Source organism: Oreochromis niloticus, linkage group LG10 (genome assembly GCF_001858045.2).
Source record: "Oreochromis niloticus isolate F11D_XX linkage group LG10, O_niloticus_UMD_NMBU, whole genome shotgun sequence".
Classification (NCBI taxonomy): Eukaryota; Metazoa; Chordata; class Actinopteri; order Cichliformes; family Cichlidae; genus Oreochromis; species Oreochromis niloticus.
Window position 1 is genome coordinate 14,697,588 of NC_031975.2, and position 19,963 is coordinate 14,717,550.

Below are 19,963 nucleotides of genomic sequence, written 5' to 3' on the forward strand. Positions count from 1 at the left end.
CCGCTGCAATACAATGTGGCTCAAGGTGTAGGCGTGGCTCTGATACAGGGTCAATCATCGCCAAAGTAAGAGGATTCTTACAGGTAAATGGATAATCTTAGAGGCTGTAAAATTATAGATAGCACTTGTAAAAGAAGAAGAAAATAAAAATCCACGTGACATGTATGAACCACATGGGAAACAGTACAGTATGTCGATATATTTATTACTATAAACGTTTATTTCTGCTATGTTTACATAAAAAAAAACTTTATTCTAATTTTGTATTTTCATTATTTTTTATTTCTTAATGCTTTAAGTTTAACACTAAAGGTCTTTGGGTTTTATTTAATTTTAAGCTAGACGGATAGATAGCAAAGAAACTGATCGTTTAGATAAAATAAGATACAATTTGTATTTACAGTTAAAATTTAATTTATAATAAGATGTAAGCTGGAAATAATATAATTAAGCTGTAATTACATTTTAATAATTTCCCCACCATGCTTCTGTCGAACAGAAATGTCCTGCATTCCTTTATTTCCCTTACTACTAGAATGAGGAACCAGTTAAAGCCTGATGTTGAAAACAGATTTTTTGAAATGTTGTGAAATGTTAATGTTGTGAAAAACAGTATTGTGCAAAAGTCTTGAGGCACCCCTTTCTTTATATCGTGCTTCCAGCGAGCCAGACTTTCTGTAGTTGCAAAAGCAGATTCCCATTTCTTTAGTTGGAATCTAAGAAAAGGATAATGTAGTTGTAAAAGCACAAAGTAATAGTCTTGCACCAGCGACGTCATTCTCAAAGAGCAAAATTAAAGACAGGAGGGGTGTCTCAAGACTTTTCACTGAAGTAAAATCGACTTAGATCGAGTTTGTTTATTGGTATTTTTGTGGAAATGTCATAATTATTTTTAACTTTGACCTTTACTTCCAAAGATATAAAAACAATAAAAAATAAAACTCATTTATGTAAGTTGATATTTAATTTTCTTTCTTTTTTTTTAAATTTCTCAGACGGTGAAAAAAAAAAAAAACAGGCAGGGAAGCTTCAAATTTTGTCAGAAATTACTATTTGTTGGTATTATTTATTATTTGTCTTATATACAATTCACGTTACACACAAAAAAGTCACTCCATAATATTGCCCACGCCCTGAACAGCACAGGGTACTTATGATGTAAAATGTAATTAAATTTACTTAAGCTGTACTTAAAATTATATACAGATTACTTACCCAGAACTATAAATTACTTACACTGTACTTAATTTTACTGACAGTGTAATTAGTTCATTGTTGCCTGTAAAAACATGTAAAAACACCTTTTAACTTCTTTTTCTAGTATAATTGCCAGGGGCCCAAATTTGTTTTTCTTCTTCACTATGTAGGAGAAAATCAGCCAATAGGGGGAATAACCCTTTTTACTACTGTAATTCCCTAGAAATTAAATGTATGTATACAGGTTTAGATGAATAATCCTAAATCCACTGACTGAAAAAGTGTTTAATAGTTTTACAAAAAAGCTAAACTGTACAAAACAAAAATCACAAAAAGTTTTGGGGTTTTTTATAATTAGCAAACATATTCTGATCAAAGAACTCAAATGGAAAAAAAAATGTTCCCCACCAATTATATACGTATACCCACATGACTAATGGACACATGACTTTGTGTGTTGAGCAATAGTGACGCTTGTGATAAGCTTTGTATTTGGTGGGGTAAGTGGAACATACGCAGGTTGTAAAACCATTCAAATCAAGGTTAGCAACCAAAGTGGATATTAAATAGATGCAGGCATTTAGGATTTGTAGTTAAGTGAATCTTCAAAATTGAGTTGATGTACACGTGTAGCTGACTTTATGGTTAAAATAAACTTTGTTTCCATTATTTTGTCCAGCTCCAGTATTTTTATTAAAGAGATGTCGACAGTAATGGCATCACATAGACTACAGATACAGTAACCAGCAGTTCACTGGAAACATCTTTTAAAAAGGGCAAAAAATAAAATAAAAACTGTAGCATACAAAACATCTATTACTCAAGACAAAGGTCAGTGTCATTGAGATAATCCCAGTAGAATAGAGAACTACTAAGGAGTAAAGAGGGGGAAAAGTACATCTTTCGATCTGTTAAACTACAGAATATAATAATAAAAGTCACAATGTCAAAAAAAACAAAAAGCCTGCATACCCTTATTCTGGATAAATGTTGTAGTAGCAGTCCCAGCAGTGTCACACATGAGAAATAAACTTTGTAAACATTAGAATCACAGAAAATTGCAGTCACAAATATGTTCACTGAAAAGAAGAGAAAGAAAAAAACACTTGTGTCGAGCTGCCAAATGCAAGTTTTTGTATGTACTACAAACTAACCCCTGACACAGCACATTCATTTGTGGTTTGCATACTTCAGTATGTTCCCCTGCTATGTTTTGGGAGGTTTTTCCTATTTATTCTTTACGAAAGCCTTCTCCAAATTACGTTTAGAAGTGCTTGAAACATCCAATTTGAAACCGAGATGTAGACAGAGTCCTTACAGTGATCTGCGCTTCAGCCCATTTTAAGGGTAAAATACCTTTAAAGTGTTGTCAGCTACAAAACCATCAAGAATCTCCGTGCACTCCCAGCATCTGAGGTGGTGGCAATGTCCCAACACCAGCAGAAAAAAAGTTGTTTCTGTCGCTAAAATTACAGAATCGGATCTGTCTGCCCCGCTGTGCTCACAGTAACTTTATTTTAATGCAGCTTAACTGTAAATAAAACTGTTGTCATTTACCTATTTTTGTGTTACATAACAGAACAAACGAGAATTGGTGAAGCATCCCCTCGTTACCATTTTAAAACAGCCCAAAGTGTACTGCTAAAAACCTGTTTTTAGAAAAAAACCCAAACTGAGACAAACGTAACATTATCACATGTTAAAGAAAACCACTGTGCTGTAAGTTTTTAGATTAGAAATCAGCATAACGGGGACATCAAGTCATCAAAAAAAAATTAAAAATAAAAAATCATGTTACAATACTATATCTTATGCCTGTCATCAAATTCATTAGCATTTCATTTGCTCTGTAATTGGAAATGAAATACTACTGTGGCTCAGGACTGAGGTCAATTTATTACATAATGTTATGTGGACTTTTCTAATACTCTATAATTCATTATTCATTTATAAATGTTCTAAGTTTGATTAAAAACAGGCAAGTCAGGCTAATAATGAAATCACTCACAGTCTACCTGTCAAACTAACAACTTTCACAATTAATATTTACAACGCTTCACTATGAATGATATTACAATTATGCCTTTTCCCCCACAGACTATTTGACCCATTTCACTCCTGTTCCAACATACACAGTGATTAACTGTCATGTGCTCGTCTGGGGTTCAAGGACAAATAGAAATTGTATCACCTGCTAAGAGGTGTGGCAGGAGTCAGTGTTAATTTTTTACTCAATGTTTCACAACTATTGTAGGTTTCACGGCCAGCCCAACGGTTGGTGCAGCCCCGATTGGATAGGGAAGGTGTGTCCTGGGCCTGCAGGGTAGTTGGTGAAGCTGTTAGGTTGAGTCGTGAAGTTCTCCAAAGCAGAAGGGGGATGAGGCTGGAACAAGATGAGAAAATCAGTTTTTACAACAACATAGTATTCAGTTCTTTTTATTTTGTTTTTTTAAACTTGGTCAGAACATTTATGTGTGTGTGGTTTTGTGCGCATTTACCTGCAGCAGGGCAGACTGCACAGCTGGGTTGTGGAGGCCACTGAGTGCAGCGGGGGAGGCAGAGGGAGAGAAGCCTGGCACCTGGAACGACAGTAAGCTAGGAAACCCGCTACTGCCTGGAGGCTGGAGTCCACCGCTCAACCTGAAACACGCGCATGCATGGTCTTAAAAATGGCACATTATAAACAATAACACCACCTTCATGTTATCTGTCCTTTTTTTAATCTGTCCACGAGCTGACATTTAAAAACATTGTTTCACAAAGTCCATGTACTGCTGTACAGCTGAGCTGTTGCCACGCAACCAGCGAAGACTCCTTTAAGTCTGTGTGCATGGTGTTAGTATCCAGTCAATTCTAAGACTATTTTTCATAAGAATGTAAGAATTATACTAGCAACATAAAGGCAGCTTAAGATATGACACTTGTCATGTATGTACATATTATTACTGTTACTAATTGTACTAACATTATTGTTACTAAATAATGTGGTGGCTCATTTAATTCCTCCTACAAGACAGTTTGTCCCCTCCGAGTTCTGCTTGCACTACTTGTTCAGGGAAAACATCTCACACTACATATGACGGAGTAAACAGTTGGGCAATGCTGCTGAAGGACTATTTGAGACAACACAAACCAAAGTCTAATGCTTGCACTCCACGTGCTCTTTGCACTATCTGAATGAACTGTTGGGTTATAATAACAAAGTGGAAAGTAGGTATGATTTACGATGCCCTTTTTTCCAGCTCTTTTATAAGCAACTGGAAATCTGTGTCACATGGTGTCATCTTATCCAGATTCTGAATGCAGTCTACTTTTCTCTTTCATTACTACAGCTGGAGTAACAATACATGAATACAGACTAAGCGTTTGGCATTCAAACTCAGTTTAATATCAGGAAGTCAATGCTGTATTGTCACACATAGAGCAGATTATGGCATACACAGCCCAGTTTCTGTATACTGGCTGGTAAAGAGGACACATACCCAGGCTGGAAATTGGAGCTGAAGGCAGATGCAAAGCCTGGTAAAACTGGTGAAGATGATGGAACTCCGACTGCTGCTGCTGCTGCCGCCGCCTGCAGTGGTGCCACTGATGCCACTGTAGATGGAGTGGCCCCTGGTAGTCCAATAAATGAAGTTAAAACAGGGCTCCCAGCACCATGTCCCCCTGACACACCAAGTCCAGGGAAGGCAGTTGGGCTAGCCCCAGGTGGAAGGCCTGGGAATATAGAGGGAGCAGAGGTGAGGCCTAGACCAAAAGGAGAGGCTCCACTTGGAGGAGCATTTGGAGCCAAGCCCGAATAGATAGTTGTTGGTGGGTGGTTAGAAATCTTGGTAGTTGGGGATATTGTTGGCATGGATGAGGGGACAGTTGAAGGAGGCAGCGATGAAGAAAGGGAGGGAAAAGGTGACAGGCCCGGGTAATGAGAGGGTGCATTGCTGGAAGACAGCGCTTGGAGGCCAGTGAGACCAACGGGACTAGGGAGAGAGACTTGAGGAGAACCTGAAGGGTGTGAGAGGCCGTAGGGACGTGCTAGAGCAGCCTGTGCAGAGCTTGGTGTGCCAGAGCGAGAGGTACCCTTGAAAGCAGAGGGTACAGGGCTATTACTGCCACTGCTACTACCCGCACTGTGTCTGTTCAGGGCTCCAGCCACAACTGCCTGAGCCTGTGCAGAATGGCCAGGGGAAGGTTTAGGACTGGGACCTGGGGTGGAACAGCTCGGAATTACTGGAGTGGAGCGTCCAGGGGGAAGAGACTGTGGTCCAGACGGAGTGTAACTTCGGATCACTGACCCAGAAGAGTTACCTGCTTGTGGGTGTATGCCAGGGAAGGGTGATCCTGACTGGTGTTCTGTGGACTGAGAATAAACCTTCTGCTGAGTGGAGTTTGTCTGAGACAGGGAGTCTGGGGCACTGCGTGAAGTAGCAGGGGTGCCTGGTCGGGAAATTGCGTGGAAAGGGGAAGGGGAGAAGCCCCCACTGCCAGGGACAGGAGTTCCACAAGGTGTGCCTGATGGGGTGTGAGCTTTAATGACAGATGAGGGTGTAGGTGTAGCATGACCAGTGGGGGTCTGTGGTCCTGCTTTGATTACAGATGGGGATGGAGCAGGTGAGGGAGAGGGGGCGTTGAGGTTGTGAGAGGGCACCATTCCTGGGAAAACTGGCGTGATGGGGGTTGTGGGAGGCGCAGGAGAGGCCTGGTTTGGGACTGGTGTGGACCCATGAGGAATGAGGAGGGGCCCGCTGTTAATTCCAGGTGTGGTGTTCTGTGGATTGCCTGGCTTATTGTAACCTGTAAAGAAGGAGATTATAGTTAGCTAAATTTGTGAATACTATTATCTGACATGCATGGACTTAAACAGAAAAAAATGTTGCATTTTATTTATTTTTTAAATGTTTTTTAACAGTAATGCTGTTTACAAACATATTTTACTCCAGGATGTAGGCAAGGAAAGCCCAACAAAGAGCCAATAAACTTGCATATAGAGCATTCATACATGCAGCTCATTAAATTGAAATTTAAAACAATTTTCAAGATCAAAATATGTCTTCTTTTTACCTTTGGGGAAAGGTTTATATAACACACTGGGACTTGCTAAAATTGTTTTTATCTGAACATTCTGGCTATAATAAATCTTTGCATTTAAGATCACAAATCTCCCCAAAGGCCTTCAAAAGATGTATTTCAATTGTGAAAAGTGATAAGACGCTGCATTTGGAAAACAAGTTATCCCAAGCGATGCGTGTTAAATGCCAGCACAAAGCATGAATCCAGAAAGAAAACGAGTGACATTAGTTTGAAGTTATTCCCAGTCTAGTCAACCCAAATCCCAACCCCACAAGTGATCGAAAACATACATCTACACTGACTGACCAGAAAACCAAAACATCTACAAGAGAAAAAACTGTACAAAAATCATTTGTTTTTGTTTACTTCTCATTTGTCTGGTACACGTGCTGGGTGCTTTGTAGTGTTGTACTGTGCTATTGGATCACTTGCACTGACAGGTAATTTGGTACATTTTTCAGTTTAGTCCTCCACATTTATTATAAGAAGAACTATCAAGTTACATGTATCCGAAATGCTGTAATACTGGAAGTGAATGGGAAAAATGACAATAAAATGTTCTCCGACTAATCTAAATGGACGGTTTAAATTAAAATCACAGTGGACTTTATTTCTGGTCACTCAGTGTTCCCAACAGAAGTGGGAAAGACATCTTTACCTGATAAAGCCATTAAACTGGAAAGCACAGGTAAGCAGCATGCCAGTGTGTTAGGCAGCAAGCTTCAACGAGTGTCTATTTGCTCTCACACTCACACGTACATGGTTGCTGTCATTGAATCATACCTGCTACTTTGTGGGTGGAGTTGTAGGGGGGTGGGGGTACGTTGGCTGTTATAACCCCTCCCACAGAAACAAGGCCTGCGTTGTTGTATGCACCTAAGCAGCAGTTGTAAATATTAAGCGTGTCCACCACACATTCATACAGAATAAAGAATCACACACCCCACTACTTACTGCACCCAAACCAATCCCAGATGGCAATAATAAAACATGGTTAAGTGCACCTCTTAAGGCATCAGTATTAATTGAATTGTCTTGGAGCTTGGTTTCCACCTTTTAAATCACTGATAGGTTGTATAGGGAAAGGCAAAGGAAACCAGAGGTGGGAGTGTGTTGCTTCTGTGGTGTTTCTTACTTGGTGCAATGGTGGCGTGGGGTCGGCAAGGTGGTATTGGGTAAGGAACAGGTCGATGAGGATTGTAGGTTGAGGGGAACTAAAAAAAAAAAGGAACACAAAGATATAAAACACTTAGGTGATCAGCAAGTTCTGTATAATTGGAATACATGAAGTCAGAATGTGAGGAGGAATCAAGGAAAATAAGAAAAAAAACCCATCCTTTGTATGATCAATGGTTAACCACTCAAGCAAATATTTTTATAGCATCTTCAGCCACTTGTGAACTTACATTTTGCACAAAAATGTAATGTGCAATGTCAACGTGTAGTTCTAATTCACAGATCGCTGTTGCTAAACCTATAGCTTACGTAACACAGCTTGACATCAAACAATGCAAATAGTCATGCGAGGCCTCGTCATGTCATCATTAGGTTTCTTTGAGGCACAATGACATCATTATAGTCTGTGTTTAACGTTCATGCTTACAGGTTTGAATGGTCCTATAATTCGGGAAGCAATTCCTTTCCCCTCCATATTGTTAGTGGTGTCTTCTTTCTTCTCGCCTTCCTTTTTTACCGGTGGGTTTCCCTGTTATCATAAACCAAAATTATATTATTTCAAATGACTAGGCCCATTTAAAACAGACAAGCACATCCAGAAATGCACCATTTTGTTGTTTACTTTAATTTTTTTAAAAAAAATCAATTTCTATTTGCAATGTTAGTTGTATGTAAAGTCTGTTAGTTCAGAACTTGGGTATCCTTCAACAAACCTCATACTTACAGGAAATGACCCAGTGACCAAGCTGGGTTTGCCTTTAGGATATGGATTTCCTGGTATTATTCCACAGGAGGAGATCATTGCTATGGGAGCCTTGCAGCCAACCTTACAGACCTAATAAGAGAGAAATATTATTATTTTAAAGGTTGTGTGTGTGTGTGTGTGTGTGTGTGTGTGTGTGTGTGTGTGTGTGTGTGTGTGTGTGTGTGTGTGTGTGTACATTAAAATATGCAAACTAATGGAAAATACCACAATAACACTCTTAGTTTAAAAGTTTATCTTTAGTTTTTTATTACTGGAATTACTTCTTCCTAAACAACAGCCAACAGTTTATCATCTCCTGATTTTTTTTTAAAGTTGAACTTGCCTGTTCCAGGATCCTGCGGGCACGCTTCTTCTCAGACAAGTGTATACGAAAGAGATCCTCCACTGGCCGATAATTCTGAGCATCTGAAATGTTTCTGAATGGGATAAGTAATATTTAAAGGGATAATAGTTAGTCAACAATTGTACAAATCACTGATATTTAAACGCGACATCTGAGTTACAGTGTTTAAAATGAGTTGTTTAATCTACTGGACACATTTGTAAAATGTACTCACAAAGCTATCAGTTCCAAGACAATCAGTCTGTCTTTTGAGAACGTGAAACAATTCAAGATATTTGCGACTTCTGTTGTGGGGATTGCAACCATTTTCTAAAGGCAACAGAGTAGAAAGCATATTTGAGGAACAAAGAGGTTTCAACTTCACTTAAACAAACACATTTTCTAAGTTCACAGTATTTGCTGCACTTGTTTATATTCACCACAGATACATCTGTGATACAGATTACAAACAATTATGAAAGTGTATAAAAATACCATAATTTAACTATTGCTACAGTTCAATTCTGTGACCTGCCATTTATGTAAATATTACTTTGACACATACCACCCATGTTGCTGCAGACTAAGCACACACCCCTAAGGCAATGGCTCTCCCCAACGACAGGGGCTTCCCCCAGTAGGAAAATGCACCGTTAAACCCCCAAAAAACAACTGCTCAGGAACAACTCGAAGGGCATGACAAAGATTTGCTGGCATTGACCTGGCCTTCAAACTTCCATGATCCCAAACGAACATCAGGAAGATTTGTAGGAACAACCCTGATCCACAGAGGCCCCACCCTGAAACCATCAGGACCCAACGAATCCGCTGTCCCTGTACACAACAGGAAACCCCCAGAGGTCTCGTGTCCATGTCCCTAAGGTTCAGAGCCATTTTGCTGGTGGAAGGTTGACCTACACAATATTAGGCAGGTAGTTTTAATATTTTTTTAACGTTGTAGTTGATTATCTGACACATATACGCACAGTATAAATAGAGAAAATAAAACTGAGGCCCCAATCGAACAAATAAATAAAAATAAATCAGTGGTTTACTTACATGCTGCAGAGCTTTAACAGCTTTGATCTGTGGTTCAGCCCATGAGAAATACTTTAATATTTCCATCACCTGTAGATTTTTCAGGGTAGTATTAGTGCAGAAGCATTAAAAAAGTGTTATATCTATATTAGAGATGGACCGATCCGATATTACGTATCGGTCTGATACTGACCTAAATTACTGGATCGGATATCGGCGAGAAATAAAAAATGTAATCCGATCCATTAAATATCAAAAAAACACCTCACAAAACTTGCGACACGGCTTAACTCGGCTCATAACCGTAGCATGTCGGAGCAGTATGCGTCAGGCGATAGAGCGGCTGTGTGTATTTGTAGCCTCGCTACCAAACCAGCATTTCATCTCCGAGAAAAGTTATCCCAGAGAGAAGTAAAGCAAGTGTGTAAGTTCATCTCTGAATGTTTGTAAAGCATTCCCATGTTAAGCTTAACAACCCATATATGGAGCGACTGCCTCTTCTCTCTCTCTCTCTCTCTCCCTCACCTTCCTGCTGCTACTTCAATCGTGAAACTGCTTAATGATCAGCTGATCGGCTTTTCTGTCGCGAGTCCGTCTCTCTTCTTTGTTTTTGGTCCACTTTGCACCAGAAAGAGGAAACCAGCGGCGGAACAACAGCACCACGTTTAAGCTTGATAAGCTGTTGTTAGAATTTATTTAATATTACTTTCTAGACCAGGATCCTTTTCTACGTAGCTGACGGCTGGTAACTGTGCAGGGCGGATCTAGCAAAGTTTAGCCAGGGGGGCCGATAGGGCATGAACAGGGAAAAGGAGGGCACAAAGACATACTTTTCTTTCTTATTCTCATTTAAAATGTCTAGCTTTTAATAAATAATTATCTGAATCTTACACCCAAAGTTTTAATCTGATGTAAAATGTATAGAAGTTCACTGTTAAGTAACTGTTAAGTCTAATATACCCTAGTAAGCTATAGTACTTTTTCCTTTGGGAAAGTACCATCTGTGAATTCTGCAATTCTGTTGAAGAAAGATGTTGAATCTATTTAATTAATCTTGAAAAATAATTTATTTCTGTGCATTTTTTTTCCACCCTGCATCAAATTAAAGTTGATTACATCGATTAAGCATCATGAGGTGGAGGGTGGGGGATGGTTCCCTATTTTTTTTTGCTGGGAGTTTGCAACCCTATTAGTTAGGTTGCTTAATATTTCTGCTAAGTACTCTTTAAAATACCAGAATAGGGAGGATGGAGCAGGTTTAAGTTCATTAGATTGATCAGTGTTGCTGAACTATGAAATATTTTGGGTGCAGTGTATTTTTTACATACAGGTATAACAGAATAGCTTTAGTGTTATTGTTTATTTAAACTTGAGTATGAACTTATACAAAATGCAGCAAGATATTTAAAGAAACGTTTTATTGATTAAAAAACACACTATATCGGATTCATATCGGTATCGGCAGATATCCAAATTTATGATATCGGTATCGGACATAAAAAAGTGGTATCGTGCCATCTCTAATATATATATATATATATATATATATATATATATATGTATGTGTGTGTGTGTGTGTGTGTGTGTGTGTGTTTATTCTGCAATAACAGTTCTTTGCAATCATCCTCTTTTTTAATAAATAATCATGCAATTCATCTTGTAACAACTTGTAAACAAACGATCATGCAACACGGGTTATAAAGTAAGTAATTTGTAATTCGAGGTATCGTTTTGCTTTGGGATTGATTAATCAAATCTTAATTAATGTAATCTTTTATCACATGAGGATAGCTGGGGCTAATAAATATGGAGGAATCTTGTAAAACATTTACCTGCTTACTGGAGAAATAGCCATGCACCTGCTCAATGGCTCTGATGCGCTGATCGGTCAAGACGCACTACGGAAACAGGATGACGAGAGAGCAAGCTAGAAGCTTAAACGATTCCAAAATAAATAAGATATTTTGACATTAGCCGCTTCTTACCTTTCTTATCTCATCCAATACAATGTCAAATGATTTCTTATCCATGTTTGTTGACTTAAACAAACGCTAGACTCTTTAACAATGAATACTACCAAAAAGCTGAACTTAAATAAACAGACTGATTATGATACAGCAGATTAAGTCAACTGATGTCAAATTCATTCAGATGACTTTTATTTTAATGACCAAAGTTACTCACTTATACTATTAATTCGTCGAAATTTAAAGCAATAAATATTCGCAGCGAATTACTTAAAAATTGCATGATCGTTACATACAATACAACAATGACTTCCAAAGAAGAGGAGCAGTCTGCAGAGCAGAACCCGTCTGTACCAGATTTGCCCGCAGCTAACAACAAGCTAGCGGGCTACAGCTAGCTCGACTCGGAGGACAGCGCGACTAGAGAAACAACTAGAAACCCCGAAACAAATATTTGCACGTGTTTTCATTCAATCATCGTTAACTTTTTTGATGATCTATTAAATAGGAGTGAAAAAATGTCCAAATATATATTTTAAAATCTCAAATTAACCCGGGAAGATAGCAGTCCTGCTAGCTCCTGACAGCTGGCGCTGGGAACGTCAACACTGAAAGGACCCCTTAGAGGTAGCTAGTTAAAAAATACAGCGTGTAGCAAAAGTGTTAGAGAAAAAATATCAAAGCTACAGTTAACTGGGGCAACATCACCAATGAAGAGAGTTAATGTATAAACAATATGTTTGTGAATTCAATTGACTTTAGCTTATATTATAATATCTATCTTGGTTTTTATCGCAGGCGAATTTTGAACAGCATACAGGAAGAAAACATAAGATGAGTCTTAGCGGAGAAGAAGTGAAGTACGACCTGAATTGTTCTTGTTTTACTTAAAAATGGACCGGTTTTCGTGGTCAAATGGGCTTCTAGAAATAAACGAAACTTTGGTGATCCAGCAGCGAGGTGTCAGACTGTATGACGGTGATGATAAGGTATCGTTTAGCTTTGTGATTTAATAGCCTGGTACAACAACACGGTGGCTAAAACTTGCACCATATTACTGTTACAAAAACCATATCGTCAGATGCAGATGAAGAATTGTTGCTTTATGTGGTTACATGTGTACCGTGGGGAGTGTTTGTAACTCGGAAAGCTGCGCAAGTATATAACGTTAAGTCTTTCGTGTCATTGTAAAGGCTAAGATGGATCTCGGAGTTGCCTTGCTGAGCACCCATCGTTTAATCTGGAGGGATATCAAAAATCATGTAAGGAAGCAACAGTATACACCCTAACTACCTTGTGTGCCAGCTGGTGCCTATTGCTGATATGATGGCTCCTTTTGCCTTTGCTGTCTCCAGGAATGCTGCATCGCCATGCCCCTGTCACAGATCATCTACTTTGAGGAGCAGGCTGCAGGAATAGGAAAGAGGTAAACACTGCTGAATAAATCTTTTTTTTTTTTTTTATTCAACACACTGCAGTGGTCAACAAAGACATTTAAAAATCATCAGGAATGCACTTAAATCATTGTGAACATCAGTCCTAATGTTTACTGATTCAATAGTCTACCTGTTGCATCATGTCGATTTTGTACATAAATAGTGTGATAAAGAGCAAAAAGGTCTGAATTATTTAGGATAGACAACTGCCAAATTATTCTAAATAACATCTGTGTTGCCTCTTACTGATTCAGTAAAAGGACTAGATGTTTCAATCCCTGATAATGCATTGCTTTAAATGGAGAGAATCTTGAGGGATGGCTGTTATGAGGAAAGGCAGCCCAGAAACTTTACCAGCGGCACATCTAGCGTGCCTCAACTTTCAGTCTTTTACACTGGCTAATCTGCTATTTTTTCTTCCTTGGTTTGGTTTAGAAATTAGATCAGGCCCTGGAGTGTGTCACTGGTTTATGTTAAAATTGTTATTTCTCTTCTTCTTTCTGCTGTTTATTTTTCTACAGTTTATTTTTCTGTCTATTCACTGCAACTGAGAACCTCTTTAACATTTATGGAACCTCACTTCTTCAAAGGGATAGAAAAGGTGTTAGAGAGAAGTAAGACAAAAGGGACAAGATAGGAGAGCTAACTAGGCTGCATTGCTACTAAATATGTAGTGAAAACAAAGATCAAAAAATGATGATCTCACTAGTTGTACTTTGAAAGAAGCAAGCATCACTCTTACATCATGAGATGTGGTAACAGCTACAGAAAAAAAAAATATGGGGAGAGTTAACTGATAAATACTCTAAGGAGCAACTGGTGGGGACTCCCCACCAATTGCTCTTAGAACTGAAGAGGCTTCCCAGATGAGAGGTGAAACATCTTCAAGAAACTTAAAGAAGTCCAGACGCTATTCTTTCCAAACTCCTTAGACTACAATGACCTGGATGACTGAGAACCTTCACAGATAACTAATAAATACACTAACTTAAATTTAGTACAAGAAAATATGTATCTCCTAACTACTGGTCTTTCCTATTCTTAAGTGCAAAAATAGTTATCCACCTGCATCAAGTACCTGCCAACAAGGAGCCAGGTCCATACCAATACAGCAAGTACTCTTACATCAAGCTATCCTTTAAGGAACATGGGCAGATTGAGGTAATGATTCAACTTCCTCATTTTCACTTTTTGTACTGCTTTTTTTTTTTGATGACTTAGAACTGACATGGCTTTGTTTTGTTGTTTTTCCTTGCAGTTTTACCGGAGGCTCACTGAAGAGATGACCAAGAAAAGGTGGAAGAATACACCAGTTTCACAGCCCATCCCCACAGGAACTGGATCTCAGGTTAGAAACAAAAGAGCACCCCGTGTTTCCTCACTGATAACCATCTGTCCTTTGTGCTCTATTATGTTTATGGGGATTTTTAGGTGTAGGTGGCACATTGTTTTCACTCACCAGCGTATACACGCAACTTCCATGTACCGTAACAGTTCAGTATATGATAAAATGAAGGTTGGAGCCACTGTCAGTGTAAGATATATTCCACACGAGGGCAGTGTTGGCACTTAATTCTTGTACCTTTCAGTTTTTAACAATTAGTAAGAACTACTGCCTGACATTTTGACTTTTCCAATGTTTTTTTTTTAAGTATCTATATGCATCAAATTAGATTTAGTGTTTCGCAGAAATTAGTGCAAGAAGTCATTCCACTTGCATTAGGTCATGTGTCTCCTAAAAGTACATTACTTAATTTTTTGTTGAACAGTATAATGGTCAGTAAAATTCACTTATGTACCATAACAACAACTGACCATAAAGAGTTCCCTCCTGGATTTCTTTTGTTTGTTTTTGTCTTTCCTTGTCCTTTGAGACATATTGTCGGTGTTTAACTTGATTGTGTGCTTTTTCTTTTCCTTTGTGGTCATGTAGGCAGGAAAGACACGTGCAGTGGGGATTGTTGGCATTGAGAGGAAGATCGAGGAGAAGAGGAAAGAAACAGACAAAAACATTTCTGAGGTAATGGGGGAAAAACAAACAGTGAGAAATGTGCCAGAACTGGAATTATGGTATACTCTCTCTGATGCAGAGTTATAGTTATGTATAAAATCCATCACCATCTCCTTGAAACCCTTAGCTGAGGTCTTGTATTTAACCAAAGCCATTTTGACTAAATTATTATTATTATTATTATTATTATTATTTATTAGTTTTTTTTATTCTGTAAAAACTTGTCAACATTGGACGGTATTGCAAAGCAAGTTGACCACAGCCACTGTGACACTCTGGAAGGCAACTGGAAAGTTGTTTATATAACCTCTGTTGAATACATTATGATATATCAATATTTAAAAATACAGATTTAATCCAAATGACACAGATATAAATACATGGCAAGTATAGCCTTTAAAAAAATGGGGTTTAAAGTTTGGAAGTATGTTTTATATCCAGCTACAGGGGTGGGGGGTTTGCTGTGGAATGACATGTAAATTATATCTGCAGCCATGAAGTTTTGTGGTTTATTTAATTGTCAACAATTTTGAAAGCCATTACCCATTCAGTCTCTGCTTTTCAGGCCTTTGAGGACCTCAGTAAGCTGATGGTGAAGGTAAGGAAGCTCTCATTTGCATGTTTACATGTTTCTATAGTTGCTGATTTATAACAGAATTAGGGAAGCTTTAAGTTATCCATTGACATATGTGTAAATTTATATAATGATAAATAGCAGAGCTGTGTAAAACTCATTTCCTTAGTGGGATTTTCTTCATGATTCTCTTCCTAACAGGCCAAAGAGATGGTGGAGCTCTCCAGATCTATAGCCAACAAGATCAAAGACAAGCAGGGAGACATAACAGAAGATGAGGTACAGAGTTTGCCAACATGATGAGACAGAAACATAAAAGGATAATATGTGTACTTTCAAGTCACTGTACCGTAATCCTCCTCACATCTTACAGAATCATCTCATCTCAGATCTGATGTACAAATTTAACACAACACGTTTTATCGCATGATACGGTTACCTTAGCGTTTTAGAAAATTGTTACTCTAAAATTACTTTTTTAGCCGCTTGTTTTTATTTATTCTCATGTTTTATTCTATAGACAATACGGTTTAAGGCATACCTCTTGAGCATGGGTATTGCTAACCCTGTTACCAGAGAAACGCATGGATCCGGTACACATTATCACATGCAATTGGCTAAGCAACTGGGAGATATGCTGCAGGCCCCTCTGGAGGTGGGTTTTTTTCTGTTTCTGTGTGCAAGAAACAGAAAGAAAGAGATACCTTTCATATTTAGTTAGTTGCTTTTATTTTATTCTCTTCATGATCCTGTTTCTCTCACGTTCTTTCTCCCACTCCCCGCTCTCACAGGAACGTGGAGGTATGATGGCTCTCACAGAGGTGTACTGTCTCGTCAACCGTGCTAGAGGGATGGAGGTAATGCTTCGAAAATGCACTCATAACTGTAACACAACATAGAAATTTGTACTTCCACACTACACACAAAAGTCTTTGGTTATTTATCTTCCTCTTTCCATAGCTGTTATCCCCAGAAGATTTGGTGAATGCGTGCAAAATGTTTGAGTCATTGAAGCTCCCGTTGAGGTGAGTTTGAGTTGCATTTCTCTTTGTATTCTATTTAAATTAGGTGTGTACTAAATTAATTTGAATAGAGACAGGCTATGTTACTATAGTGCTAGATTGGTGCCTACTTCACAAAGGCCAGACTCTTCCTGCCAGGCTTCCTGTTGATTGAAGGGCTGTCCAGGCCAGCAGCTGTCATTTCCTGTTACTTCTCAGTTTCAGAAAAAAAAAAAACTGGCTTGTTTTACTGTTTGCGTACAAAGTTGATCCCAGCACTACAAGCTAGTTGCTATATTTTAGCTGTCTATATTATTTAATAAAACAGCCCAAAACCCTAAAAATGGTCTCTATTCCTTACATGCACACTTAACCCCTTTTTTCTCATATCTCATCTTGTGTGTAGGTTGCGTGTGTTTGATAGCGGAGTGATGGTGGTCCAGCTGCAGTCTCACAGTGAAGAGGAAATGATAGCCTCAGCACTGGACAATGTATGCTTTAACTGTTACAGTCATAATATAGTCCATGACATTATCATGCTTTAGGGTGACTAAACATCACATTCCACTACTTATCAAAATGATCTAAATAATTTAAAGGTGCTGTGAATTGGAATGTAAAGCAGTTTACGTGTAACAACCTTGTCTTTGCACATAACAGTATGTGGGCTGGTGTCTATTTAAAGGACTTGGCTTGAGTTTTGTCATGAAAAGGAAGAGGTTAACAAAGAAAAAACTGGGATAGTCAAGGAAATAAAGAAAGTGGACAGGAGTATTAGGAGCATATGGCAATGAGAGAGGTGCCAAAGGAAAAGTAGGTTCTATGTGAGGCTGGACACAAAGGAAGGGGAAAATGACTTTTATATATTGGCGAGACAGAGAGGCCAAGCTGGAAAGGATGTGCAGCAGGTTAGGCTAATTAAGGATAAAGATGGAAAATGTGCTAAAAAGTGAAGAGGGTGTGCTAAGATGGAAGGAGCTGATGAATCAGGAAGCAAAAAAAGGGCACTACAGATGGGATGTTTACATTTTAGTCCTGATAGAGAATTATAGAGAAAATCAGAAGGACTGTGTGTGGCTGTAGAGAAAGCATATGATAGGCTGCCTAGATGAGGACTGTACTTCTGTATGAGGGCGTTAGTGGAGAGGTTGAGATGGAGCCAGATGAGCTGTTGTGGCGATATTGGGAATATTGGCTATTTGCTGATCTATCCGTGTCAGCATTTATAATGGCTGATAATTGATTTCTTTTTTTAAACTAAAGACGAGACAGAAGAAACTCTATTCAACCATGTCATGAGTGTTGAGCTTTCACAGTTCGTTCACCAGAGAGCGTTCTGCGATGTGTTTGGAACCACAAACACAACAAACAGCTGATCGGACCAGAATTGGGCCAACAAGTAAATTAATAGCTACAGATAACAAATGTTAGGGAAATCTGTTTATGTTTTGAGTGTCTGACAGAAAATTTAAAAATACTGGACAGTATATCAGAGTTTTAAATTATCAAATATCGGTATTGGTATTGGTCTAAAAACTCTGATATTGGTTAGACTCTACTCAGTTCTTCCCTTTACTGCCACACTGCAAGCTAGTGTAAAACACTGGCTAGAGTAAGCTTAAAAACTCAGTCCACTGATGTCAGCAAATGATCTTCTCCCAGCACAGCATAGACTTAACATGAACTCTTTGTTATAGCACAAAAATGTATAATTCTATTGTGGTGCGAATGAGACACGGCGAGCCCACTGGTGACAGTTTTGAGCCATTTTATTACACGCGGCTGCAGCTCTCAAGCTGCCAGCCGCAAATACACCACACCACAACAACCCACCAACCCCTGAGTCCCCGTGTTTTACCAGGCTGGCGTGATTGCGGATGCCGTGCAGGTGCGTCTGCACGGCACCGCCGACCACGCCTCACAACATCTATATATATGCCTACCAACTTCAGGGAAATTACTGCAAGTTGTCTAACCTTGTTATTGCTAGGAAAATACTAAATGGCTAAGTTGGCTACTCCTTTAAATGACTTCACTAGGTAATCTAATCTATGATACTGATTTATGGATTGCATTAAACTAAGTTGATTTCAGTCAACAGACAGTTATTTCACAACAGAAAACAAAGGTGAATAAGTAGCAATTGCTTTCTTCTAACCAAGAACAGTTCAAAGCTGTGACCAGGTTGTAATTAATCTGTGCAGTACAGACACTGCTCCAACAAGTGTGAACAAGCGTTCAGCTACACGTTTTCTGAAGGTTAAGAGAAAACCGATACATTTATAACCGATTCTGTATCTCTTCCTGTCTTGGACAGGTGTCAGAGAAAGGTTCCTTGACTGCAGAGGAGTTTGCAAAGCTCTTGGGTCTCTCTGTTCTTCTGTCAAAAGAGCGGTAAGTTAGCACATCATGTCAGTCAGTTTTACTTTATCGTCATGGTGTAGAAGCGTGAAATACTCATCTGTGTCTCATATTTTGTAGTTCTTTGTTGCTGCAGTTTGTCATGTTGTAATTTATTTGCCTTCTTCACTCCTCATGTCCAGGTTGTTGCTGGCTGAGAAGATGGGACACCTTTGTAGAGATGACTCTGTTGAGGGTTTGAGATTCTACCCAAACCTATTTTGACCTGTTTACAATTGAGGTGGAATATAGAAACAGATGATTTCTTTAAAAAAAAAAAACAAAATCAGCTGACCTCTACAGGTGCAAAAAGGAACCTGCTGTACTTTTCATGCCATTATGTATGTATCCATTTGGTGTTCTGATTATAATAGAGCACTGTGAATCCACCTTTAGATATGTTTTTATCTAGAACTACGAGCGATACTGGACTGTTTTCAAAATGTTTCGAGTTTCAGGTCCACTCTCGTTGGTAGAGTGACCATCAGGTGTGTTTGGTAATAAATGCTTTTTGGAAAACTGCACTTTATGTTTTATACTTTGTTTTCATTCACAGTGTACTCATTCTGGAAAAGTCAGGCTATACCTTGTCAATGCAACCAAAGCATTCTGTTAGGAAAAATACCATCACTAATGACATTTTCCAGACTAAAATATATAAGTGGTTAGGGACTGTAGCATTCCCTGCTGACGTAGATGTCCAGGTTTCAATTAATCCAAATGACCTACTCCACATTGCATCTTTTGTTGGTCATTTAATTTAGTCCATCAACATCAGTTCCTGTCCCTTTCCCAGTAAACGCTCCTGTGAGTGTAATAGCTTTGGGTAAATTCAAGACCAGACAAGACAGACTAAAATGCGTGTCACGTCTCCTGTCAATCCAGTTCACACAGTGCGTGTGAGCAATACTTAATCCCAGTTCAGAGGAAAGTTGTGCTAGACAAATACCAGAGTGCGTGTTTTGAAGTCAAAACTGAAAGGTAAGGGCGCGATCAACTGGCACAACA

The 19,963-nt window shown here is 38.7% G+C and overlaps 2 protein-coding genes across 4 annotated transcripts; one reads left to right on the forward strand and one right to left on the reverse strand.

The window, feature by feature from the left end:
- Window positions 1–1,360: 1,360 nt before the first annotated feature.
- Window positions 1,361–11,733, reverse strand: proser1 (proline and serine rich 1). Of its 3 annotated transcripts, XM_005472239.4 has the most exons (12): window positions 11,552–11,733; window positions 11,399–11,464; window positions 9,588–9,656; window positions 8,764–8,858; window positions 8,529–8,622; window positions 8,165–8,275; window positions 7,868–7,969; window positions 7,400–7,478; window positions 7,048–7,140; window positions 4,680–5,988; window positions 3,696–3,837; window positions 1,468–3,580 (listed from the first exon to the last, which is right to left on the reverse strand). In XM_005472239.4, the coding sequence occupies exons 1-12, from the start codon at window positions 11,594–11,596 to the stop codon at window positions 3,455–3,457; spliced, it is 2,331 nt and encodes a 776-aa protein (XP_005472296.1). In that variant the 5' UTR covers window positions 11,597–11,733; the 3' UTR covers window positions 1,468–3,454. The 3 variants fall into 3 exon arrangements, with proteins under 3 accessions (XP_025766571.1, XP_005472296.1, XP_013127823.1); XM_025910786.1 differs by lacking the exon at window positions 11,552–11,733 and having other exon boundaries at window positions 1,361–3,580; window positions 8,764–9,442; window positions 11,399–11,466; XM_013272369.3 differs by lacking the exon at window positions 7,048–7,140.
- Window positions 11,734–12,043: 310 nt separating this feature from the next.
- vps36 (vacuolar protein sorting 36 homolog) lies at window positions 12,044–19,479 on the forward strand. The gene is made up of 15 exons (XM_003446811.5): window positions 12,044–12,160; window positions 12,332–12,522; window positions 12,727–12,795; window positions 12,889–12,959; window positions 14,016–14,130; window positions 14,228–14,317; window positions 14,903–14,989; window positions 15,546–15,578; window positions 15,756–15,833; window positions 16,075–16,209; window positions 16,346–16,411; window positions 16,515–16,579; window positions 16,962–17,046; window positions 18,873–18,949; window positions 19,099–19,479. The coding sequence occupies exons 2-15, from the start codon at window positions 12,427–12,429 to the stop codon at window positions 19,178–19,180; spliced, it is 1,149 nt and encodes a 382-aa protein (XP_003446859.1). The 5' UTR covers window positions 12,044–12,160; window positions 12,332–12,426; the 3' UTR covers window positions 19,181–19,479.
- The last annotated feature ends 484 nt before the right edge of the window (window positions 19,480–19,963 follow it).

What these genes read in the sequence shown, in the direction of transcription:
- proser1 (XM_005472239.4), bottom strand. Translation starts at nt 11,596, where the DNA reads ATGGATAAGAAATCATTTGACATTGTATTGGATGAGATAAGAAAG. An exon ending in GCTATTTCTCCAGTAAGCAG is followed by an intron (nt 9,657 to 11,398) that starts GTAAATGTTTTA and finishes AAAAATCTACAG; the next exon opens with GTGATGGAAATATTAAAGTA. An exon ending in CTCCACCCACAAAGTAGCAG is followed by an intron (nt 5,989 to 7,047) that starts GTATGATTCAAT and finishes CCTTCTTTACAG; the next exon opens with GTTACAATAAGCCAGGCAAT.
- vps36 (XM_003446811.5), top strand. Translation starts at nt 12,427, where the DNA reads ATGGACCGGTTTTCGTGGTCAAATGGGCTTCTAGAAATAAACGAAACT. An exon ending in ACCGTGCTAGAGGGATGGAG is followed by an intron (nt 16,412 to 16,514) that starts GTAATGCTTCGA and finishes CTCTTTCCATAG; the next exon opens with CTGTTATCCCCAGAAGATTT. An exon ending in GTTCTTCTGTCAAAAGAGCG is followed by an intron (nt 18,950 to 19,098) that starts GTAAGTTAGCAC and finishes CCTCATGTCCAG; the next exon opens with GTTGTTGCTGGCTGAGAAGA.